The 27,299-nt window shown below is 32.6% G+C and overlaps 1 protein-coding gene across 1 annotated transcript in view; it reads right to left on the bottom strand.

Annotated features, from left to right (window-relative positions):
• Window positions 1-1,773: 1,773 nt before the first annotated feature.
• The window catches only part of LOC132750237 (extracellular sulfatase Sulf-1-like), a 66,909-nt gene continuing 41,383 nt past the window's right edge, over window positions 1,774-27,299 (bottom strand). The window contains exons 5-20 of the mRNA XM_060740184.1: window positions 25,901-26,023; window positions 25,081-25,306; window positions 22,264-22,359; window positions 20,792-20,942; window positions 19,646-19,821; window positions 17,233-17,361; window positions 16,081-16,143; window positions 14,834-14,996; window positions 13,925-14,177; window positions 12,307-12,378; window positions 11,494-11,654; window positions 10,558-10,775; window positions 7,574-7,710; window positions 5,436-5,578; window positions 4,197-4,311; window positions 1,774-3,230 (exon numbers count right to left, since the gene is read on the bottom strand). Of these exons, the coding sequence (XP_060596167.1) occupies window positions 3,148-3,230; window positions 4,197-4,311; window positions 5,436-5,578; window positions 7,574-7,710; window positions 10,558-10,775; window positions 11,494-11,654; window positions 12,307-12,378; window positions 13,925-14,177; window positions 14,834-14,996; window positions 16,081-16,143; window positions 17,233-17,361; window positions 19,646-19,821; window positions 20,792-20,942; window positions 22,264-22,359; window positions 25,081-25,306; window positions 25,901-26,023 (2,309 nt within the window). The 3' untranslated portion in view covers window positions 1,774-3,147. The remainder of the gene's footprint in view (window positions 3,231-4,196; window positions 4,312-5,435; window positions 5,579-7,573; window positions 7,711-10,557; window positions 10,776-11,493; window positions 11,655-12,306; window positions 12,379-13,924; window positions 14,178-14,833; window positions 14,997-16,080; window positions 16,144-17,232; window positions 17,362-19,645; window positions 19,822-20,791; window positions 20,943-22,263; window positions 22,360-25,080; window positions 25,307-25,900; window positions 26,024-27,299) is intronic.

Genomic DNA, 27,299 nt, shown 5'->3' with positions numbered 1-27,299 from the left:
CTGCTTTGCAAAAGTAAAGACTTCAAGGAGAATCTCAGATGCCCACCCCCTGCTGCATAAGTAAAGACTTCAAGGAGAATCTCAGATGCCCACCCCCCCCTTGCAAAAGTAAAAGACTTCAAGGAGAATTCTCAGATGCCCCCCGATGCATTAGTGAAGACTTCAAGGAGAATTTAAGTTAAGACCTAGTGGAAAATCTTAGATGCCCCCTGTGCATAAGTAAAGACCTAGTGGAAAATCTTAGATGCCCCCCTGTGCATTAGTAAAGTAAAGACCTAGTGGAAAATCTCAGATGCCCGCCTTTGCATTAGTAAAGATCTGGTAGAAATTCTCAGATGCCCCCCTGTGCATTAGTAAAGACATAAAGACAAATCTCAGATGCCCACCTATGTATTAGTAAAAACCTGGTGGAAATCTAAGAAATGCAAATGTATCAGGTGTCAAGGAATTGCCATGTTTCAACAAGTGCTTAGAGGTTTAAATTATATAAGAAAAAAAAAACAATGACTGATTGACATACAACGATTTACAACAACACAACAGTTAATGGTAATTATCCAAACAATGATTTGCTGATACATAAAATTTCTCTAACTTTACAACAAGTATCTATAAGTCAAAATATTTAACATGATTAGGTCTAATGATATTATACAGTAATGGTGATATTTGCAGTAGTTAACAATTATGACCTACAGATAGATGGAGTATGTTTACAGCAGAGAAGAAAAAAAATAAAGAAACAAAATAATTACACATATAATAATTCACTAGATCTGACTTGATTTTGCTGGGGTTTCAAATAAACAAAATCACTTTTAAAGCAGCACACCTCCAGATGTCTCTTAGGTTCTAGAAAAATTTAAACAAAGATTTACACTGGTAAAAATATTGTTTGCAACAAAAGGATGCTACAGACCAAATTTGAAGTAAATCTGCCCAGCAGTTTCAGAGAAGAAGACGATTGTTGACGCATGACGACGGAGCATCCCCCTTTGATAATGATCACTCACCCTGAACCTTTGGTTCTGGTGAGATAATAAATGGTTTAAACATATCTTTAAAAAGAAAATTACAGAAAAAATTAGGGTTTTCCTTTTTCCTCTTTTAAGTCAAGAAAATAAAAGCAACATTCAATCATCTGACCTTGATGGTCAAGGTCATTTAAAGGTAAAGGTCATATCTAAATTATTAAACATGTTCGTTTGGTCATAAAAGTTGAGCTAAAAATATGTTTTACAACATCTGGAGGTATGCAGTTTTAAAGACAGCTTAAAGTTATCCAGAAATCAACAAGTTAAAATCATTTGAGCCGCATCATGACAAAACCAACGTGATGCGTTTGCGACCAGCATGGATCCAGACCAGCCTGTGCATCCGCGCAGTCTGATCAGGATTCATGCTGTTCGCTTACAAACCCTATTACAAGTAGACAAACTGATAGCGAACAGCATGGATCCTGATCAGACTGTGTGGATGTGCGGGCTGGTCTAGATCCATGCTGGTCGTAAACCCATTATGTTGGTTTTGTCGTGAAGCGGCTCATTTTTCCTTACAGAACAAGAACCTTTTTACAATGATCAGTTTTAAAATTGTAATAAATATATTGTATAACAAAAATAGAAAAACATACTCTGGCCTTGAAAAAGTAAAAAAAACAACACAAATACTGGCCAAATATTAAAGCAAGGTAACATAAGATAAACAAAATCACTGAATCACACATCCTTATAACAAATATACACGTTTTAAACACATAAACAAAGTTTTCTAAAAAACAACTTTTTTTTTTTGTTCAAATATTTGTATATTATTTTTCATAAAACTCTAAATTTATTTACATGTTTAAAGTTAAAATATATTTATATTCAAATAACAATTATCTTCATCACATTAAAATTTATTGCAAATTGTAACACACATTTTTTGTCTTTAAAAACCTAAATAGAGGATATTCAACGAGTGTATGTTAATACTAAATTGATTATACAAGCTGCATAAAACCATATGCCAGCCTCTGGCTCAACAAGTTTAATAAATTGTGTATTGAACCTACATTAATATAATATCAACCTTCACCAATATAATATCTTATTTATCACATACCCAAAATAAGAATGGTAAATTGTTAAAAAGAGTCATTTTTCATAGACGCATCTATAGTGTAACGCTTAGTTTAGCGCACTTTAACGCTATGTATAAGCAAATGATGTCACGTCAAATTATTATTACACTAGTATGTTTGAATATAATGCAAATGACATCACATCAAATTGTTATTACACTAGTGTAATATAGTTTTTATAAATGGCAGAATTATACTCCTGGGTCATGGGTTATGTGATAAATAAAAATATTTTATAAGACAAATTATATAAAAACATTGCATGTGGTGTCCACACTCGTCCCTTAAAAATTAAAAATGGGCATAACTCCATATATATAGCCCCTTGATGCCCCTTGTCAAATTACTGTGCAGTTTGATACCTTTAAAACTGTTTGAGTGATTGGCTACAAAATATTTTTTTTATATAACAACAACAACGCGGGGTCACCATAGTGATCATAATAAATCAATTTTTTTTGAGACTGACAAGCTAAAATTAACATTTAAAATACACATATATATCTATATTATATCTACATGTATATCAATGAAGACATAAACAGATTATCATAAAAGTCTGTCCATGAACATTTCTTTATAAGATATTGTTCCATAATTTTTCATGTACAATGCACATTTAATCAATATTCATGTAATTACATATTCTAACAAACCCTACGTATCACACAGAAAATGGTTTCTTTCAAATTGCTACATAAAAACATGATAATTTTTCTCGAACATTTTCTAATTCAAGAGTAAGGGTTGTCCCAAATTAGCATGACATAATTTTACATATAGAAACTTTAATTTCAGCTTTGTTATGGATGGGGGATAAGCTTTGGTAACTACTACCCTCCCATATAAATCTCAAATCCCGATAGCTTTGTCATATGAAAAGAATCTTGGTGTTGATCTTTCAAAGCTTATTAATATATTTTACTATGAAATTCAATATTCTTTTGGGACAACCCTTATATACTAAAGATTTAGAACGAAATAATTGACAATATATAAACTATTAGTAAATCAGCAGTTGTCTATCCTGTCAGCCTCTTCCGTCGTGCACGTCTATGAGGTTTTACTTTACGCCTGCGTCGACGACGTTTTTTATTGGTTTCATCTGTAAATAATTAAGATTAATATACATGTATGTATGATAAAAATAGTAACAGACATTCAAACATGTATTAGAGACAACATCCAACTAAAGACATGTCCAAAATAAAGCTGAAATGGTTTCATTTTCTTCAGGAGGCATGAAACATGTAAATAATTTATATTTCATATTCCAAGTACATATAGCAGTTATGAGTTTATTTCTATACGTGTCAAGCAGTTTATGATTTTTTTTTGATTTTTCTTTTCAAACAAAAATTTTGTCTGGTCTGACAGACTGGAGATAATATTCTGCTCTTAATTGATGACATCAAAAAGTTTTTAGAATAAAATTAATTAGTGGCATAATTTTAATTTCAGACACTTTAAACACAATAACTTTACATTTAAAAGAATCCAATTATAACTTCTAAAGGGAAGAACTGTTTCACTTAATTAATTAAAACATATTTAAGCTTGATTGTAAAACAAGTTCTAGCAACTTATATTAATCTTTTTAAGTCCATACCCTGGAAGTAACTAGAACTAGGGTCATTTGAGGAAACATGGTGTAACCCAAGACACGGTCCTATGACCTCTGTGTAGAGAGACTAACATTAATAAGTGACTACCTCATGACAGCCAAATGAAATCGCATCAAGGCGGACTGCAGACCTGGCGAGCGTTTCACTAATATTCTCTAAGTTTAGCGTATCTTTTTAAGTAAATTTGGACTTACGCAAAAAACATAAATTTACGTTAGTTGTGTTTCACTAAAAAGAACGTGCAATTTACGCCAGCAATAAGTAAGCATAACTTAGCATAGCTTAGAAAGTTTAGTGAAATGCAAATAAATACGTAATTTCTGCTTACGCAAAAGTTACTTTCAAAACTCGAGTTACAATAACGTAAGTAAGTTAGTGAAATGCACCCCAGGCCTTTATCTGTAGGTAATATCAGCAGGTCAAAGGGTATAAAACAGTAAACTTACTATAATTTTTATTTACACTACATTGTTTCCAGCCCTCGCATCTCCTCAATTCTGTTAACTCCTCGTGTAACTGATTCATGATTCCATAATCTAAGCTTGTAGCCTTGTTCTCCAACTAAAATGAAAATTTTGCAATTGTCAGAATTTACCATTTGGTTATTTCTCAAGTACTCATATGATTTACTGCACAAACTATAACTCTTAAAATCAAATCAAATAGCCATCATTACCAAATAGACAGGCCCGGCGTCTGTGGTCGAGTGGATAAGGTAGTTGACATCAAACCATGTGCCCCTCACCACTTTGGGTTCGAATCCTGACAAGGACTTGGATTCTTTCATATGAGGAAGCTATCCAGCTAGCTTACGGTACGTCGGTGGTTCTACTCAGGTGCCCGTTTGTGCCTGAAATAATGGACGGAAGGGCACCTGAGGTCTTCCTCCACCAATAAAACTGGAATGTCACCGTATGACCATTACTGTGTCGGTGCAACGTAAAACCCAATCAAACAAAACCAAATAAACAATTGTAGGTAGGGGCCTGGGCGTTATGCATGACAAGTTTTATCATAGTGAACATTTGTGCCAAGTTATTTCAAGTTATTTTCATAATTATCTACTACACAAACTTTTCTATCTCCAACGTTTCGAGGGGTTAAACCCCTCTTTTTCGAGGAGTTTCTGTTTATTTTTATAAATCAAACATTTATCTTCTTACATGTCTTATCTTACACTATGTTCTGTAAAACCATTATTTAAACATTATAAAATTCATGTTTGCCGTTTCTACAGAAGTAAAAATATATTTGTTTTGGAGGCATAACATGCCTTTATGTCAGTTCTTGGATAAATTTACTGCCAATACCCATAACTGATTGCCTCTGACCGAATCAGTTCATGTAACATAATGTGATAAAGTAATCTGAAGTGGCGGCTTATTTTGCCACTTCTTCCCATTTCTCCTTCTAGGGTTAGAACTGTGGCAATAACATAACCTGTAAATAAATTAACACATAAAATGAGCCGCGTCATGACAAAACCATCATACTGGGTTTGTGCCTCCGCGCAGTCTGATCAGAATCCATGCTGTTCGCTTACAAACCCTATTACAAGTAGAGAAACTGATAGCAAACAGCATGGATCCTGATCAGACTGCACGGAGGCGCAGGCTGGTCTGGATCCATGCTGGTCGCAAACCCATTATGTTGGTTTTGTCATGACGCGGCTCAAATGATCTTACCTGATATGGATCAGTTTTGAAATCATAGTAACTCAAGAAATTGTCAATGAATTCACAATACAGGAAGTCGTGTGTTGTGTTTATTGTTCTCAAACACCAGTACGTGTTAGTTACAGCATTTGTACAGAAACAAAATGGCCCCACTGAAATATAACAACAAATTAAACACCAGTATGACTTTGTGTTCATTACAGCATTTGTACAGAAACAAAAATGGCCCCACTGAATTGTAACAACAAAGTCAGTTATTGAAATCATGTTAAACTTTCATACAGGAAGTTATCTTAACAAAAATATGAGTGATTTTGGTCCTTTTCTGAAAAATCAACCTTTTTTCAAACATTTAGTTTTACATTAGTAAACTGTTGATATGAGTCAGTGCACACAGCACATTCTATGATAATACCAATAAGTTACAACATAAAATGCCAGAGCGATCAGTAATCACATGTGTCGTCTGAGACACGTCATTTAAAGGGACTCCAGAGAGGATTTTGACATGATCAGGCTGAAAATATTTTTCCAAGGTTTGTGGTCAATTTGATGTAGATTTGAATCAATAACTTGTGTGCAAATTTTCAAATTGTTCCCTCAAACCATTTTTTACAGACAAATCATTTTATTGTGCCAAATGACCAAACAAGAGCACGCTAGGCGGAGCATTATATGCCCGAAAGTATTTTTTTTTTTAGTAAGGATGACCTTGACTGTTGACCTTTTGACCCAAAAATCAATAAGGGTCTTCTACCCAACATGGACAATCATCCTATGAAGTTTGAACATTGTGAGCCAAATGGAACTTAACATATGCTCCGACAACTGTTTTCAATATTAAGGGAATATTGACCTTCACCTTTGACCTTTTGACCCCAAAATCAATAGGGGTCTTCTACCCAATATGGACAATCATCCTATGAAGTTTGAACATTGTGGGTCAAATGGAACTTTAGATATGCGCGGAAACATATTTTTCAGTCTCAATGTAATAGTGACCTTCACCTTTGACCTTGTGACCCCAAAATCAATAGAAGTCTTCTACCCAATATGGACAATCATCCTATGAAGTTTGAAAATTGTGGGTCAAATGGAACTTAAGTTATGCTCTGGAAACTGTTTTCAGTTATAAGGTAATAGTGACCTTGACCTTTGACCTTTTGACCCCAAAATCAATAGGGGTCTTCTACCCAATATGGACAATCATCCTATGATGTTTGAACATTGTGTGCCAATTGGAACTTAAGTTATGCTCCGGAAAATGTTTTCAGTATCAAGGTCATAGTGACCTTGACCTTTGACCGTGTGACCCAAAAATCAATAGGTGTCTTCTTCCCAATATGGACAATCATCCTATGAAGTTTGAACATTGTGGGTCGAATGGAACTTAAGTTATGCTCCGGAAACTGTTTACAGTTTTAAGGTAATAATGACCTTGACCTTTGACCTTTTGACCCCAAAATCAATAGGGGTCTTGTACCCAATATGGACAATCATCCTATGAAGTTTGAACATTGTGGGCCAAATGGAACTTAAGTTATGCTCCGGAAACCAAATTGCTAACGGACGGAGGGACAGACAGACGGATGCCAGGGGGTATACATAATATGCCCTTTCAGGCATATAAAAACTGAAAATAGTTTCACTTTTCACTCAAATTGGGCTAGGAATTGCACTATTGGTTTTCAATTCAATTCTGTGTATATTTCATTATCGTCCTTTGCAAGCTTTTCCAGCTTTAGTGCTTAACTTTATCTCAATTTCAAATTTTATGTTTTTGGCTTTTTGACCTTATGTGAAGCTCCATTAAATGTAAAAAGAGCATCTTATGAAGTCAAATTTCGATTGAATGATGATGGCATTGTTCTTTAAGAGAAAAAAACTCATATTCATGAACTTGTTTAATTCAAATTGTGTTTTATATTAAAAATAAAAAAGAAAATTGAAAGAAAAGAGATGATAAAATAAAAAAAATAACAACAAAAAATTTACAACAAGTAAATTTGTGTCCATTTGAAAACTCAATTTTTCCAAAACTTATTTCATTTATTTCCAATTTATAGGTCTCATATGTACGCAAATGAATTTTAAACAATTTATCATTACAGCCCAAGTCCTTTTTGAATGTAACAAAAAATACATACAAGTCCAATATGGTGGTGTTTTCCAGTGATTATTGTGGTGCATTGTACATTTAAGATCATCATGGTTACAGTTCCTTCCTTTTTTCAAAGTTAAATCAAAATCTACTTCTGATGAATCATCCTCCACATCTTCATACCTGAAACGATCATACAAGATTTCATTGATCATACAACACTTCAATAATCATGCAACACTTTATAAATCCTACAACATTTCATTGATCATACAACATTTCATTAATCATACAACATTTTATCAAACATACAGCATTTTATCAAACATACAGCATTTTATTAATCATACAACATTTTATTAATCATACAACATTTTATCAAACATACAGCATTTTATCAAACATACAGCATTTTATTAATCATACAACATTTTATTAATCATACAACATTTTATTAAACATACAGCATTTCATAAATCATACAACATTTTATCAAACATACAGCATTTAAAGACGTTTTCGGTAGTTTTCTGTGCGCATCGTTATGCGCTTCCAAGAAAGATAATCACGGATAATTACTCTTCAAATGAAGGTCAAGTTGAATAGTATTCGGATGAGTGTTTAAATTTCGGCTATAAGCAAATAATGAGTAAATAATACAGAATAGATATTTCTAAATGTTCAAAAGGAGATCGGTTCAAAAGAATAAGAGGTCGTTTAGACAACATCACATAAAGGATTTCTCCAAGCATTAGAAAGACATCATTGATGATAATTCTGCGCGCGTTACCCCACCCACTTGTGGTATAGTGAAGAATCTGCGTCGCGGCTTGATTACTGGCAGACAACATGGCAAAGAAGTTTAAAAAAATATACTTTAAAAGTGTTGAATAAAGAAAACAAAATTAATATCTAAGAAATGTTCCGAATTTCATTATTTTCTTTGTAAATTTCTGAATACTTGCTTACTGTTCGGGTATGTTAGTCGAGTGAAAAAAATAATATGGCCCTAGATATGTTTTAAAAAGATATTCAGTATCATTTACTTAATATAACATCGAAAGAAAAAGAAATTTTTATTACAACATGTTTTTGGTGTATATTTGACAATACATTTAGTATAACACTGATATTTCTTAAGAAAGCGTGGTAATTTTGACAGTTGGCATATGCGGTAACCATGGAAACTGCCCGTTTACAAAAAAAAAAACTAACCCGTCAACATATATATTTTATTTCTATTTTTGAATCCACCATCAAATGTTACTTGATATATCAATAATGTAGAAAATTCTATGAAAGAAATTTCTTGATAGCTTTAATTTTTTTACAGAATTCATGTTTATTTTTCTCATTTTTTGTTTAGTTAAAAAAACATGAAAACTCATCTTTTAAAGAAATATGTTCCAATTATCGTTTGTTTTATACAGAACCCTAAGATAAAGCAAGCTTTGTATAAACTTATGTTTATTGTGAGTGTAATAAGCTATTTTATACATTATTATAACACAGTTTGGCTATTTTGACAATTTTGAGATATACGGTTACCATGGAAACTGCCATTTTTCAAAAAATCCAACACGCCAACATATATTTTTCTTTTTCTTTTTGAATTTGTCATTAAATTTTACACAATATACAAAAAAATTAGAAAATCCTATGAAACACTTTTTTCAATATCTCTAATTATTCTCAGAATTAATGTTTATTTTTCTCATTTTTTGTTCGCTTGAGGAACATGGAAAACTCATTTTTTAAAGAAATATGTTCAGATTATCATTTGTTTCATACAGAATCATTAGATAAGGTTATCTTTGCATAAAACAATGCTCGTTGTGTGTTTTAAGCAATCTTATACATTTCCTATTCGTTATAACACAGTTAGCCTATTTTGATAGTTTTTAGATATACGGTTACCATGGAAACTGCCATTTTACAAGAAATCCAACACGTCAACATATATTTTTCTTTTTATTTTTAAATTCGTCATTAAATTTTACTCATCATACAAAAAATTTAGAAAATTCTATGAAAGGATTAATTTTTCATAAAACTGTAGAAAATGTCTTTAATCAAACATACAGCATTTTATTAATCCTACAACATTTTATTAATCATACAACATTTTATTAAACATACAGCATTTCATAAATCATACAACATTTTATCAAACATACAGCATTTAATCAAACATACAGCATTTTATTAATCCTACAACATTTTATCAAACATACAGCATTTTATTAATCATACAACATTTAATAATCATACAACATTTTATTAAACATACAGCATTTCATAAATCATACAACATTTTATCAAACATACAGCATTTTATCAAACATACAGCATTTTATTAATCCTACAACATTTTATTAATCATACAACATTTTATTAATTCTACAACATTTTATTAATCATACAACACTTCATTTATCATACAACAATTTATTGATTATACAACACTTCATTAATTATACAACACTTCATTAATTATACAACATTCATTTATCATACAACACTTTAATGATTATACAACACTTTATTGATAATATAACACTTTATTGATTATACAACACTTCATTAATTATACAACATTTTATTGATCATGCAGCATTTCATTAATCATACACCATTTCATTTATCATACAACACTTCAGATGTTCAAAAAAGTTCTTGACTGAATAGCAAGCCTAATATTTGTCTGCACTGGTTGCCTAGAGTTAAGTTTTTCCCAAATATATTTTCATGTAACATTAATGAAGTCAAGGGTGGAGCCAATTTTAATGTCAGGGCATGTATGGTAGTGGTCCCAATCATTGCTGTTTTACATTATGGTCTACACTATTTAACTTTCCAGTTAGTACATATTTTGAAATTTCCCCCATAAAGATGAATGGTTTTATCCAGATTTGAAGATGGACAAGTCCATTTAAGATGTATAGAGGAATAAAAGTTAATCCTTATGACTCTAGCAAAAGTTTGTTATCAATGCTTGCCCTTGACAGTACTAATATTTGATATACATACCCTGTTAATTCTGGTGGAAGTTCATAATTCTCATCACAATTACACTCATCGTTGCTATAGTTACTGACATCATCATCATAATCTTCACTATCCTCATCATCGTAGTCATCCTCAGTCGTATAGTCAATGTTGTAGTTACGCTCGTAATCATTCCCGTCATCATCATACTTGTTTCTACGTAACTTTTTTCGCTGCTTTTTCATATTTTTTCGAATTTTCTGTAACATGTACAAAATTCTGGAATTAATGACTGAAATGTAACAAATGGTTCTAACATGTAATCATCCAGTCACACCTGTCAAGTCATGAGTTTAATACATACGGAATATTATTTTGTAGCTTTCTGAGGCTTTGTATTTTTGCTACAAGCAGTAGTGTAAAATTGATATCTCACGAGACCTAAAGTCAAGCAAGATATCAATTTTCCAATGTTGCAAAGAGAAAAATACATAGCCTAAGAAAGCTACTACAACATAATATACCTTTTCCTTTTATTTAGAAAATGGAATGTAGTTGTCAAGAAATAAATTCATGACTGACGGATGAATATGTAATTCTTGCAAAACTGGCCACGCCTTTAATAATTTTTGTTCCCGTTTCCAAATGCAATGTTATACAAAGCTTAGATCGGAACCAATGTCAAAAATAGTCTGACACTTCCATATATGGTACCATATTTGTCACTAACATAATACGGAAATTTCCAACCGTTGAAGCATATTTGCGCATCAAGATTTGCTTGTATTTTATGGGGAAAATTTATATGTACGTCATAAAAATTTTTATGACGATATTGAAGTTTGCCAGATGCTATTCATTTCATGTTATGTTTTGGCTGGATTTAAAATTACAGCAATGCCTGAGAAAAGACTGCCAGCATTATGGTTGAAAATGTATGAGCTAAGGGCTGTAAATCTATTGAAATATTGACAATACCTTCAAGTTCCTCAATCTTTTCTTCGTCTCCTCGATCATTTCATCCAGCTGAAGTTTGTGATTGTCCCATTTTTCCGGGTCACGTTCAAGATCACGGTCACAGGCAAATGTATTGTTCGGATAAAATCTACACCTTTGTCGGTTGTTTTCTAACTGTTGTGCTATTAGCAAATGTTAAAAAGAAAGTAAATATTGGTATAATGTAAAATAGTAAAAAAATCTGGAAATAAAGTAATCCCTCAGAAGCATTAATCACAACAAGATTTACATGAAAATTGTAGACTTGGTTTGATTGAGTCTGTACATGAGGGATTTCACATTGCAAATAGCCTTACAACTCATGTTATATACCAAAGAAGAGGTCAAAATATGCAAAAATACCCCTCACTGCATTAGTCACTTAGTAGAAATATGGTGATAAAGAGGGAAAAATCAGTCAGTAATTGCATTATATCATGTAAATTATTACTTTTATCTTGAATATACATGTACATACAAATGTACTTTTCTTAAAACTCAGTATTTTATTCTCAAGTTTGATTTATCAAGAAATATTTTAGCTAATCTGGAGGCATGCAGCTTTAATATGATTAAAAATTTCAATACTTTAATGATTAATAGTAAGTACACATAATTAATATGTACACCTTATAAAATGGAATTTTCAGTCAAATATCAAACAAAATCTAGGCGGCAGAATGTTAAAAATAAAACTAATGCAGTTATATTGTATAATTATAATACTAAAAACAAACATATATCAAAATTAACTGCCCCCCACACCCACCACATCTTTATAAACACAGTAATTACCTATAAGTCTCATTTTCCATTCCAAATCTTCGTTATATGAACGCTTGTTCCGTAAAAATCTGGGCTCAAAATCTGAAAGTTAGAAAATGTAAAAGTATGACCACTCTAGTGGGCACTATTAGGAACTGAAAGACAGATTAAATAATTTAAACAAAGTTTACTTACAGTTTGGACTAAAAGACATTGTTCAGCCGTGATTTTTCTTACTGCTATATTTTACCTCTATATAGTTGACTCTCAATAAGTCAAAATCGCTTTACTCAAAATTTCACATAAGTCGAAGAATTTCTAAAGTCCCGTCAAATTTCCTTCTTTATCTTTGTATTTTAACTCCGCTTAGGTCAAATTTTGACTTACCGAGACTCCTGTTTAGTCGAAAAGAAAATTTGGTCCCGTCAATTAAAGTCCAACATATTTTCATCTAAATTAGTCGAAGTGTGAAAACAGCCGACTGATCAAAGGTTGGCGACATCAAGGTGAGATGTTGTCACTCGTGATTCACACGTTTCATAGTAATTTTAATTGCCAGTCATCATGTATTATTAGCACGTCGTAAAGTGGTTTTAATAAGTTTCAGGACTTAATTGTAATTCAACGTAAATGACATACGTATAATTAATGTTCCGTCATATTGCATACAATAATATTTACTTCCGGTTCACGATAGTTGCTACTTTCGTTTTCGTCTGATGATCAATTCACTTCACATATTAGATAAATTGTTGTTGAAATAAATGTGTAATTGTGTTTTTATTGTAATGATTGTCACGAGTGCTTATTAAAAATATGTGCTTTACTGATGAATACTGACAAACTTGCTTGTATGTCATCGCTACGAAAGTTTCACTATTAATATACATGTATTAAATTTTGAATAATATATTTTGTTCATCTTAAATTTAAAATTGTAAGTGATTTACCGTCATTTCAATGGTTAAATATTACAGCATTGCCGGTATCAACAATAAAAAACCTACTTCTTTGCACATTCAATCAAACACATGTATATACATGTACAAATGTCAACGTAATAACGGCAGATCCAGGTTACTCGAATTCCGTTTCTCTCGAAGTAAATGCCAAGTCCCTTGAATTTCGAGTTACCGAGCGTCAAATGTATATATTATTTGACCAGAAAGTTACAGGTTGTTGAAAATAAAATAAAATAAATCACAGGTCAGAAGGGCTCTTTTTCAGAAAAAAAGGAACCTCTTAATTTGTTTGTTTGTTTGATTGGGTTTTATGTCACACAGACACAGTATAGGTCATATGGCAATGTTCCAGCTTTAAAGGTGGAGAAAGACTTCATGTGCCCTTCCATGCATTATTCCAGGCAAGAATGGGCAGAACCACCGACGTTCCAGAAGCTTGCTGGATAGCTTCCTAACATGAAAGAATCAAAAGTCCCTGTCGGGATTCAAACCCACAGATGTGAGGGGCAAATGGTTTGAAGTCAACGACCTTAACCACTCCGCCATGGACGCCCCAGAATCTCTTACTATTGCACACTATCGAATTATTGTAAAGTTACAAGTAATACAGGAACACATAATTTGTAAACATAAAATGCACTTTTGAGAATAATTTACAATTGAAAATATAAAGAAAAACAAGACACCTTTGTCATTGACATGGTTCCGCAAAAAGTTCCTTTGCATAGTTTCTTCTGCCTCTGTCATTGGTCTATTGTTTTCCCATTGTTTGCTACAATCACACTTTGGGTTCTTTTGTGTACTTGCTGGTAGATTGTAGGTCCTTGCTGGTGAATCTTTTTGAAACTGATTTTGATCATCAAATGCTACAGTTTTGTTGTAGTTACGACATTTCTTAGTACGTTTTCTGTTCCGACTATCTCTAAAGCAAACCCATTTCTGAAAACAATTTTGTCATTTCAATGAAGACAACACATTTTCTATATGTAATATTGCCTTTCAAAACAGAGGCAAAAACAATTTTTAAATTGCTTGCTTAAGAAATGCATAAGCCTTGAAAGTGATATTTACATCTTTATAATAATGCATTTCAATATTTTGAGACACACTGATATCTATTTTTAGTACTTAATTTTTACTTTCAACCTCAATATAATGTATCTACAGTTATAATTCTATATTTACTTCTTAAAAAAAAAAAATACATATACATAAATATTTATGTGCAAGCAGATCTGTAAGTGTTTCAACTTTCAAGTCTGTAAGACACATATGCCCCCACTTACCTTTGTTCTATTAGTCTACAAACAGTCAGCATGCAACAGGACAGACGTGAAATCTACATACCCTCCCCCACCCCTACCCCCACTAAGCAGATTTATGAGTGGTTCCAGTACGTAAGACACATATGTCTCCACTTTCCAGTGTTCTATAATTCTACAGACAGACTGACAGACAAACAGTGCCAAACAGCAGGACAGACACGGTGAAATATACATACCACCCAAGCCCACACCACCCCACCCCAACTAAGTAGGGGGCGCCATAAACAACCCATGTCACAATATTTTTTCAAAACTAGTTACTATACAGACCTGATTCATCTTACAAGGAGGTTGATTGTTTGGATCTTTACATATTTTCAGCGTTCGTCTTAATTTCGGGTTGGCATATTGCATCAATTCATCCTCATGGTCCTCGAGAATCTTACGATCTTGTTCCCGCGTATACGCCTTGATTAAATTCTTTGTAACTTTCCTGTGTTAGAAAAACAACCCAGGTCAAATCAGATCTAACTTAAAAATGTAATTAGAAATGAACATGTATTCTAGAACATTTTTATTACCTTCAATATAAAAGTATGTAATTTCGGATCATGTACATTATACTTGCAAACAACATACATAATTCTTTCATTGTTTATTGTTCTGTTATACTGAGTACTATTAAAGGGACTCCACTGAGGTTTTTTGACATGATGGGACTGAAACTATTTTTTCCAGATAAATGTTCCATTTGATGTAGGTTAAGACCACTAATCTTTGTTTAAAATTTCAGCTCATTCACGCCCTTTTTTTTTCTAGAATAATTTTTCAAAATGTAAAAAAATGACCTAAAATTGAGCTAAGAAAAGCATAGAAATACGATTTTTAATTTATTTCAAAGTATTTTTCTTCACTATCTTCGCATGTATATCTGTTTAAAGTGCCCCAGCTCATTTGTGTAAGAAATTCAAATGTTATGTTTTTAGGCTTTTAAACCTCAGTGGAGTCCCTTTAATGTAAATATTTATTGTATTACATCCCTACCATTATAGACCAATTCACTTTATGTTCTTGACTAACTGTGCAAAAAGCATTACAGCAATGAGTAAGCTCCCATGGCATTTTAGTCTAAGCAGTACTTTCAATATGGTATTGACAAATAATGAATTGACCCAGTAAAAGCTATATTTATTATTTAAGTTGTCTCTCTTGAAGAACTGTCAAAAGTTACCTCCCTTGTATATAATCAAATTCTATTTAAAGATATTAATTTGATAAGGTAACTGTTAGTGTGAAACATGTTTGTACTATTTGTATCAATAAAGTGAGCCGCGCCATGACAAAACTAACAAAGTGCATTTGCGACCAGCATGGATCCACACCAGCCTGCACATCCGCTGTCTGATCAGGATCCATGCTGTTCGCTCACCAACTCTATTACAAGTAGAGAAACTGATAGAGAACAGCAAGGATCCAGATCAGACTGCGCGGATGCGCAGGCTTGTCTGGATCCATGCTGGTCGCAAACGCACTATTTTGGTTTTGTCATGATGTGGCTCAAATGTCACCATAATTACCCTCTTTCAATTAAGAAAGTGTCCCTCCATGGCCTTTTAGTTTCTACAAAGTCACCTTGCAAACTGAAATGACAGCAAGTTTAGTTCAATATTGACAAGTTAAGTTCAATATTGACAAGTTTAGTTTAATATCGAAAAGTTTAGTTCAATATTAACAAATTTAGTTCAATATTGACATGATATACATACATATCCTATTCCTTTAAACGTTTGTATTTTCATATTTTGAACAATAAAACAATCTGTTTGTATGATCAAAATTACTTGATTTTTATATTTGTATTGTATATTTCTTTCTTACTTGGCAATAAGTTGTCACACAGAAACTGTTAAATTCATATGGCAATTTTACAGCATTTAGTGTGAAACAGACAAATTTAATGTAAACATATATTTTGTTGCTCCTGTTCAATGATGTTTTAGTTCAAAGAACACATGACCATACAAGTATTTTAGGAAACATCAATAACAGAAATGTATCAATGATGTTGATGAAATCTATGCTGAATGAGGGTCCATCTGCCCTTTACAGCACAAAATGCAGTTTTCACTATCAAGTACGGACCCCGGACATATCACCAGTCATGCCCTTATGCTATTGGTAAATGGTATTGCACAACCGTGCATATATTTTGATGCAACATCATTTGCGTTATATAAAAATAGCGTTTAGACAAACTAAATCTTAGTGTTATACTCTAGGTGCACCAATGAAAAACTGTTCTTTTTCACTTCAAACAATCTTTATTTTTGGATTTTAATAAATAGAATATAAATATAAGTTCATTACACTAAATTTTTTGAACTCGTTGAAAAGAATAATATCATGTTTGCCATATTTTATTCAACTTGTTCAATAAATTCACTATTAAACTTACATTCATTCAATATCCTTTATATACTTGCCAGAGGCTTGCATAATATAATTTTATTCAACTCGTTCAATAAATTCACTTTTAAACTTACATTCATTCAATATCCTCTATAACTTGCCAGAGGCTCGAATAATATAATTTTATTCAACTCGTTCAATAAACTCATTCATTCAATATCCTGTATATACTTGCCAGAGGCTCGCATAATATAATTTTGTGCAATAAACTCACTCATTCAATATCCTCCATATAAGGATTCATTTTGTACAGTACTTACTTTAGACTAACTTTATGTACTTTGATCAGTTTCAACAAGGACCGGCCATCCATGTGTGCTGGTATCTCAATGCCAGCCATGTCCAGTATAGTCGGGGCTATATCCACATTCCCTACAATATTTGGTATTCTACAAAACAATCAATATTAAAATGTTAAATCAGTCATCATGGTTTCGTTTGTTTGTTTGTTTGTTTGGGTTTTACGTCACACTGACACAGTATAGGTCATATGGCGACGTTTCAGCTTTACTGGTGTAGGAAGACCTCAGGTGCCTTCCGTTAATTATTTCAGTCACAAATGGGCACATAGTTAGGTAGTGTAAGCTAGCTGGATAGCTTCCTCACAGGAAAGTATTCAAAGTCCCCGTCGGACATCAAACCAACAGCAGTGAGGGGCAAGTAGTTTGAAGTCAACAACCTTAACCACTCGGCCATGGTATCATGGTATCCAATTTTCAGTTTATTATGAATCAATCACATATAAACCTCCAATAGTAAGGAAGCAATCTATCTTTTTTATACAAGTATTAAAGCTGCATACTTCCAGTTCCAGACAAGCAAAAATATTTCAAGAAAACATGAGAAAAATGTAAAGTATTCAGGAAAGGTAAACAGATTCAAGATATTTATAACTTACAGGTTATGTCCAATTCATGACTGATTTTGAAATCCTAAATCACCTTATTTCTACTGTGTGACTAACGCAGTAAGGGCTATTTTTGCATATTTTTACCTCTTTTTGGTGGATTATAAGTGCTTTTTTGTAACATGTAAATGATTATCTTTGTTCATTGCACTTTCATTTTTTTACTTTTAAATACATAATTCAAAATTTTCACGAAAACTAGCATGAATCTGGAGGCATGCTGCTTTAATATATGTTTCAAGTATATCTCTCTTTTAATTAAAACCTTTTTACTCATTACAAGTATGTTTTTAAAGAATTTTCTTCAACTAAATAAAACATGCAGTCAAAAGGGCTTCAGATCTGGCAATGAAATAGTCACAACTCCATATACATGTACATGTAGTACTGAGCTGTGAAAAAAGAAACTAATCTTGTATTTAATTAACAAGAGTGACCAGTGATCACATGTGTCGTCTGATGATAACCAATTCAGCAGCTGTATTGAGGGGTGATTGGACGTATTGAGGGGTGATTGGACGTATTGAGGGGTGATTGGATGTATTGAGGGGTGATTGGACATATTGAGGGGTGATTGGACATATTGAGGGGTGATTGGACATATTGAGGGAAGATTGAACGTATTGAGGGGTGATTGGATGTATTGAGGGGTGATTGGACGTATTGAGGGGTGATTGGACATATTGAGGGGTGATTGGACATATTGAGGGAAGATTGAACGTATTGAGGGTGATTGGACGTATTGACGGGTGATTGGAGGTATTGAGGGGTGATTGGACGTATTGAGGGAAGATTGGACGTATTGAGGGGTGATTGGACTTATTGAGGGGTGATTGGACGTATTGAGGGGTGATTGGATGTATTGAGGGGTGATTGGACATATTGAGGGGTGATTGGACATATTGAGGGGTGATTGGACGTATTGAGGGAAGATTGAACGTATTGAGGGGTGATTGGACGTATTGACGGGTGATTGGAGGTATTGAGGGGTGATTGGACGTATTGAGGGGTGATTGGACAGTCTTTTAACTATATGTAGCAGGATACACAAAAATCGTAATTGGGCCACAATGCTTTTTTTTTATTCAAGGGCCATAATTCAGTCAAAAATCAATTATGATATGCACAACTAGACTTGGTACTGAACATTCAGGTAGACTTTGTATGAAATTGCACCAGTAGTTCTTGAGTAGTAGTTCAGACAAGTTTTGAGATGAATAGACAGACGGACAGACAGATGACAGAGAAGTGATCCCTCTGTAGCCAATGAGACAAAAAAACAGTGGTCAACATTTTTCATACTTGAACACAAATTTACCTATCTACATACATGTAAATACATATCCTTCATAATAAAGGTTATACTGACAGTATTTAGGTCAAGTTTGTAATGTTTTTTAAATATTTTGCATGGCAGTCAAAATACTAATCTTTTTCCAATTTGCATGTATGACAAGTTGATTTTACATTCAGCTATACTTTCATCAGGTGATAATTATCTAACATGCTCTAAATCCAGTAATCAAAACACATGTTTCCCCCTTTCTAAAGAGGAGCAAAAAATATTTTCTGAAGTAAACGTAATGTGCCTGCGAGGATTTCAATCTAAATATGCGAGAGGGGAAAAGTTGTTTAAAGTTTTATACCACTCACCAATGGAGAACTTTCTTCATTTCTAAACAGAACTTATCTTATTGACTTATACAGTTATACAGTTTTTTTTTAAAAACTGAAAACATTTCAAACTTTATATATGATATACATACTTTGTATCTTTGAGAATTCCTGGGCCTCTCATAAACAATGGCACTCTTGTGTCAAAGTCGTACGGGAGTGCTTTCCCTTTAACAATACCGTACTGTCCTAAATGGTAACCATGGTCTGACGTGTAGATAATGTACGTGTTATCAAGCTCACCTAGCAGACGCAATTCGTAATGCACCTGTTAAAAGATAAAGAGATTAAAATCTTGTTAATTTTCATCACCAATGCATGTCTTATAACACAATTTACATTTGATCTTAAATTCTTTCAAACAGAGCTCACAGGGATTTTTTTTTGTTTGCTATCAGAATGTTGCACACATTTCTTATCCATTTTCTCACATCTTTTGAACTTTTGTTACCTTCAAGGCAGCTTTTTTTTTCTTCTTTCTAAATGTAGCAAATTAATTAGACAGGATCAGTTTACTGTAGAAATTTGTGCATCACTAAGAGTATGATATGCAAATATCTTTGAAATTTGTAATGTTTACCTTAAGGCTATATGCTATTTACAATTCATATTAATCATCGTATTCTTATCCCTGTGCCAATCTGATAAGTAAGTTACAATCAAACCTGGCAAAAATTAAGTCCTACAAAAATGGAAACTCCACAGGTTATGGTCAATTTTTTTTTTTAATTACTTTATTTAGCAAAAACCAATGTCTCTAAAATTGGGGAATCTCAGCATAAACAGTAGTTTTATATATTTAGTGGACATATTAGCATATATCTGAAAATGACATAATAAAGCCTGCTATCCTTTCTGTTAAAGCAGCATGCCTCAAGATTCATGCTAAAATTCATGAAAATTTTGAAAATGTATTAAAAAGTAAAATATTGTAAAATGAACAAAGAAAATTACTTTCACATTGCAAACAGCACTTACAAAACCATATTAATTACCAAAAATAGGTCAAAATATGCAAAAATAGCCCTTACAGCGTTAGTTACGCAAAAGAAATATGTTGAAAAATACAGCTAAAATCCATTTTAAATCGCACGTAACATGGAAATCATTACTTTTATCTTGAATCGTTTTACTTTTGTAAAAATCCAAATACTTTTTTTTAAGTTTGATTTTCTTGAAATATTTTGGTTCATCTTGAGGCATGCAGCTTTAAACCTATCGTAAAAAATATAGAATACCTTTTCAACTAGACTATCCACAGACTGTAGGGTCTGTAACCGTTTCCTCTGTAACATATCAGTGAAAGTCGCGTCTATCGGTTCCATAGGCTTCATACGTTGAAGCAGCCATTGTTTATCTGAATTGTTCATGTAGTTCCAACTTGGTGTCCTGTTAGGAAAAAAACTCATGCGTAATAAATATACTTTTAACCAGGGTTCTTAATAAGAACTAGCCGAAATGACCATTTGGAAACACATTTTGGCTGGCTAAAATTCATAGAATTTTCAAAAATCTTTCAACCCTGGTGACCGTCCAACACCCCCGACGCTTTAAGATGGGGTATATACTTGTCTCACACACTGTACCATCTATGTTGTTAGTGGGATATGAAATATATTTCATTATTTCATATACAGATTTTTTTTGTGGTATGTTTTATCATATTTTTTGGTTTGAGACTGGCGAAAAATCATTTCTTACCAATAATTGTTTTCACCAATTACAGTACAGATTTATTCAAAATCTACTGTGAATTGACTTCAATTTCATGGGCATGAATTTTAGTTGTTTTGTCACTAAGAACCATGAATTTTCATGGTTTTGCCACTAAGAACATTTTTGTGTGTTTTTAAATTCATGGACTATCTATTTTTTCAAAAGGTAAAATGTAAATAATGAGCTGGAAAAGACATAATGAAATTTTGTTAGCTCTTAAATTTGTGGATTGACCTATCCCCGAAAACCACGAAACTTAGTGCCCCACGAGAAAAATAATAATTTGATTATTAAAATTAACATCTTGTAATAAACTCCTGTGCTTCTTTTATATACCTGAAATCACCGTTCTAACAGTGAATTAGTTAACTAACAATGTAAAATGTTCAATAAAATACCTGTCAAGTCACTGCACTGAGAAATTATTAGTGAAACATTTTGGCATTTAGGTTTTGGCATTAATGTTGTGGAAGTGTAACATTTTGTTTCAAATTAATTTGCTTGGCAAGGTTAGAAAAGCATTATACATCTTCAAACTTACTGTTAGCAATAATATTTATACTTCTTGAGCAGTGAATACGTATTTTTCATATTTTCTAGTGAAAATGTATTTTCACATTTTCTAGTGGAAATGTATTTTCACATTTTCTAGTGAAAATGTATTTTCACATTTTTAAGTGAAAATGTATTTTCACATTTTCTAGTGAAAATGTAATTTCACATTTTCTAGTGAAATGTATTTTCACATTTTCATATCAGACTAAGTTTTCTTCTTTTTAGTTTTTTTACCTGTGTAATGTATTATTTTCAAACATATGTTGATATTTTACCTGTGTAATGTATTATTTTCAAACATATGTTGATATTTTACCTGTGTAATGTATTATTTTCAAACATATGTTGATATTTTACCTGTGTAATGTATTATTTTCAAACATATGTTGATATTTTACCTGTGTAATGTATTATTTTCAAACATATGTTGATATTTTACCTGTGTAATGTATTATTTTCAAACATATGTTGATATTGTGGGGCAGCATCTTCAGGTCCATGTGGTGCTGGTACACTGAGCATCATCATAACTGGCCTGAAATAATAATAAAATCTGTATAAGATTTTGTCCTGAAATAATATTAAGCTAGCCACTGTCATGGTGTGAATACCTCCGCATACCACTTTGTCAGAATCACAGTAGTCATTTAAAACTCCAGGACAACCTCCCTGCTAAATCTGAGGGTAGTAAGCCAGTGCATTGCTAAGTTATGTATTCTACATGTTTTTAGTGGCAAAGATCAAAGTGACCTTTACCTTTGACCTAAAAACTGAAACTGCCACTGCACAACTTTAATACCCCTCCCCACATTCATGCAGCTTTGCCTGGGGGTGTTTTATGATAAACATAATTATATACTTCAAATGTGAAAATTTCAAAATCAATACACTGCGGACAGGCATTCTTAAGCATTTGAGCTTATTGTAATGACTAAAGGAATCTTAAGTTATTGTGCGAACAAGCTTTTTGAAGTGAAGGCCCCTGTGACCTCAAAATCAATAGGGGTCATTTTATGGTCATGACTAACCTCCATGCCAAATATAAAGACTGTGGGTCAAAGGATTCTAAAGTCATTGGGCGGACAAGCTTTTTGAAGTCAAGGCCCCTGTGACCTTGACCTTTAACCTGGGTACCTCAAAATCAATAGGGGTTATTTCCTTGTCTGCCCAATAACTTAACATTCCTTTGACCCACAGTCTTCATATTTGGTATTGAGATTGGTCATTATTAGTTGATGACCCCTATTGATTTTGGGGTTACCAGGTCAAAGGTCAAGGTCACAGGAGTTGGTGCACTGTGACATTTGTCCTAGGCATTGATGTTAAAATTAGCATTAGTAGATTTAGTGAAATTGGAAATATCACAAATGAAATATACCATTGAAAAAAACAAAACAAATTACTTGTGAGCCACATTTACCTAATGCATTGCTTTTTAAACTTAACAAGAGCTGTCACAGGAGACAGCGAAGCTCGACTAATAAAATACTGGACGCAGTAAGGAGGACAAAACTATGAAAGAAAAATCAATTATGTATAATAATGTATTAAGTTAAAGTAAAAAAATAACATTTGTTAACATAAATTCCAAGATCAAGGGGAATAATTCTAGAAATAGTCATGCTAGAGTTATGGACCTTGTCACACAACATTTGTGTAATGATAAGAAATATATGTTTGAAGTTTGAAGTAGATACCTTAAAAAGTAAAGAAGTTATTATATTTCTTAAAGAAAATCCTAAGTTCAAAGAGAGATAAATCTGTAAATATTGCTTCAAGAGTTATGAACATTGTCACATAAAATGTAATTGATGATAAGCAATAAGTATTTGAAGTTTGAGGTAGATACCTTTAAAAAATAAAAAAAGTTATAATAAAAAATAACATTTTTCTAGTAAAAAAATATAAGTTTATGGGGAGATAATTCTTGCAATATTGGTGCTAGAGTTATGACCCTTGTCACATAAGATGTGGATGATGATAACGTAAATATATTTGAAGTATGAAGTTGATCCCTTTAGAAATAAAATAAGTAACAGTAAAAAAATAATATTTTTATGGAAAATTCTAAGTTCAAAGGGAGATAAATCTGAAAATATTGGTGCTAGAGATATGAACCTTGTCAACATAAGATGGGGATGATGATAACGTAAATATATTTGAAGTATGAGGTTGATCCCTTAAGAAATAAAGAAGTAACACTGTAAGAAAATAGCATTTTTTGAGGAAAATTCTAAGTTCAAGGGGAGATAAATCTGAAAAATATTGGTGATAGAGTTATGAACCTTGTCCCATAAGATGAGAATGTTGATAAGGTACATATATTTGAAGTATGAGGTTGATCCCTTAAGAAATAAAGAAGTAACAGTAAAAAATAGTATTTTTTAAGGAAAATTCTAAGTTCAAGGGGAGATAAATCTGAAAATATTGGTGCTAGAGTTATGAACCTTGTCACGTAAGCTGTGGTTGACGATAAGGAACATATATTTGAAGTTTGAAGTTGATACCTTAAGAAATGACAAAGTTATAGTGAAAAATATTTTACTGCACCAAAACTTTAATCTAAAATCTGGACGCGGACGCCGACACCGGGGCGAGTAGGACAGCTCTCCATATACTTCGTATAGTCGAGCTAAAAATTCACTAGCCCAAATTGCGAGTAAATGGCTATTCATTCTATGTATCTGACGAGTGCAGACCAAGATCAGCCGACACATCAATGCCGTCTAATCATTGACTGCATGTTTGCTATTCAGTTAATATACATATTTTGAAAATTTCCATAAAAAATAATGAATACTTCTGTCCAGATTGAAAGATAGACAAGTCCAAAAATAATACATGGCGTGGTAAGAGTTAATAGCTCAGTCAAAAATTAACAAACTTTAAAGGGACTCCACTGAGGTTTAAAAGCCTAAAAACAACATTGAATTTCTTACATAAATGAGCTATGGCAGTTGACAGTTGAGAAATATACTTTGATATAAATTGCAAATCCTACTTTTATGCTTTTCTTAGCCCAATTTGAGTGAAAAGCATTTAAACGTTTTTCATTTTGGGTCATTTTTTTCACAATTTGAATAATTATTCTGGAAAAACGAAGTGCCAATGATCAGAAATTTTGCACAAAGATTTAAAGTGGTCTAAACCTACATCAAATGGTGCATTTATCTGGAAAAAATATTTTCAGTCCCATCATGTCAAAAAACCTCAGTGGAGTCCCTTTAAAATGTATACCCAGAAAAATGTAACTTACTTTGTAGGGAAATATTGTTTACTCTGTTTGAGAAAAGTGATGCTGTCATTGGTTATAAGGTCTGGAAAATAATCCCGGTAATAATTATCATCATGTTTCACTTTCTGCCCATTGAAATTCAGGGTGTAGTTGTAGAACTGCGAGTTTTTACATAACCCCACCCACTCTCTCCAACCTGGTGGAATGTAAGTGCCGTTATATTCATTGAGGTACTTCCCAAAATATCCTGAAAGAAAATTTGATACATCAATAATAATTATATGTCTTCAAAAACCGGTTAGAAAATTAATAAGACCAACTCCAAATCTCTAGTGTGCTTCCAACAGCTGATTGTACCAAACAGACCAATGAAAACCAAGATCATCACCCTACCCCATCCTCTATTCAATGATACTCTATAAATATCTAGCAAAAGGGTGAGCCTTTGAAGGCCATGAAAACAACATTACTATATGAATATTGCAGACTCTGTTTGATTGGTTCTGTTCATGAGAGATCATGTTTAGGCGGATCATCTCTTACGCCCCCTAGTACAGACTCAAGTGTTATTCAACGCCCCTAGGTGGATCATCTCTTACGCCCCCTAGTATGGGCTCAATTGTTATTCAACGCCCCTAGGTGAATCATCTCTTATGGCCCCTAGTACCGACTCAAGTGTTATTCAACGCCCCTAGCACCGGCTTAAGCGTATTTAATCTTCCAAACTAACTTCCTGGAATCAATCAAGTTACAACTCTATATGACCTTATATATATCTGATGCATAAATGACAAGGTACCCAATAATTAATTTAAAAAAAAAGTAAATACAAAGCTTTTACCCGTTCTGTAACCGGCATCACTGAGATACTTTGCGAACGTCCTTGGTTCATGTACTTTCTGCCACTCTATACCAGAACAATTATCATTATTTGTATATACATGATGATTGTGTGGGTATAGACCTGAAAATGTATAAAACATCATCATTAATTAATTAATCAATTAATTAATCAATTATCTATTCAATTAATACCTCTTGTTTTCTAAACAAACAAACAAACTCAAATTAAGTCCTTTCAAAGGCATGGTCAACTTTGTCCTCAGGACAAAAAATTCAACCATCTGTGACTGTATCACATCAGATAGATACCTGACTGCAAAGCCATGTGGCTTATCAGTAAAGAGTTTAAAAAAAAAATTCTAAGAAAATCTATTCAAAACCAAATGGTGCCTTTAATAGTCACACCAGGACCAAACATGGATCAGAGGTTTACTTAAGTTTATTTTACATTTTGACATCACATCTAAAGTTAATAAATATCTTAAATAATCAAAAAATAATATCAAAGAACTTTGTAGATGGATATTGAAACAAAACAAGAAATGCTCTTTTAGTACTCCCCCCCCCCCCCCTGCACTACATTTCCCCCCCCCCCCTGCACATGCAATTAAGATAAGACTGCAACAATTATGTGCACCAAGTGCAAACTTCTTCCTTTTTTTGTGTGATGTAAATAACATATGTAAAACACTGTGAACTTTCCCTCCGACTTAAATAGCCATAAAATCAAGTGTGAAAGTGGCATTAAAGGAAGCTGTAAAAATTGCAAAATTACCCCATTCAAAGTACAGTTTTGTATATATACGCTTTTGTAGGTTTAATGTACGCTCTCTTTTTAATGCCGTTTACGATGCAATAACAAATTTCTTCTCAGTCTATTAACATCAATGATTTTCCAGTTTGATTTTACAAGATCATTAAATGTAATGCATAATAAAAGGTAAATATGTCTATTTTATCCACACTAAAATACAGGACTTGTTAAAGTATAGAGAGAATTGGGAAAGGGGGGGGGGGGGCATGGGGATTGGTCGGTGATGAATCAAGAATATATCTGTTCACAACTTTCATTGGCAATATATACAAATACACAAGAAAAACTTTGTTTGAATCAGTGTTTCAAAAGGTTATGCAATCTTTTATAAAATATTACAAAAACCTTTACAAATGAAAAACTTACAAAACCTTCGAAAGAAGGAAAAAACACAACAAAAAAAACAAAGACCACACATGAAAGACAAAAAAAAAATTCTTTCATAGCTTGTTTCTCATACAAACAAAATCTTATATGTTTAATTCCATTTACTTCAATAAAACAACCAAACATTACCTCTTTTCTTAGTAAGATAAAAGTAATTTTACCTCATTACGTATAATGAAATATCTAATTTGTAAAT

Source organism: Ruditapes philippinarum, unplaced genomic scaffold (genome assembly GCF_026571515.1).
Source record: "Ruditapes philippinarum isolate M1 unplaced genomic scaffold, ASM2657151v2 ctg9357_1_1_1_1, whole genome shotgun sequence".
Lineage (NCBI taxonomy): Eukaryota > Metazoa > Mollusca > Bivalvia > Venerida > Veneridae > Ruditapes > Ruditapes philippinarum.
This window is presented reverse-complemented; position numbering and strand designations above follow the sequence as displayed.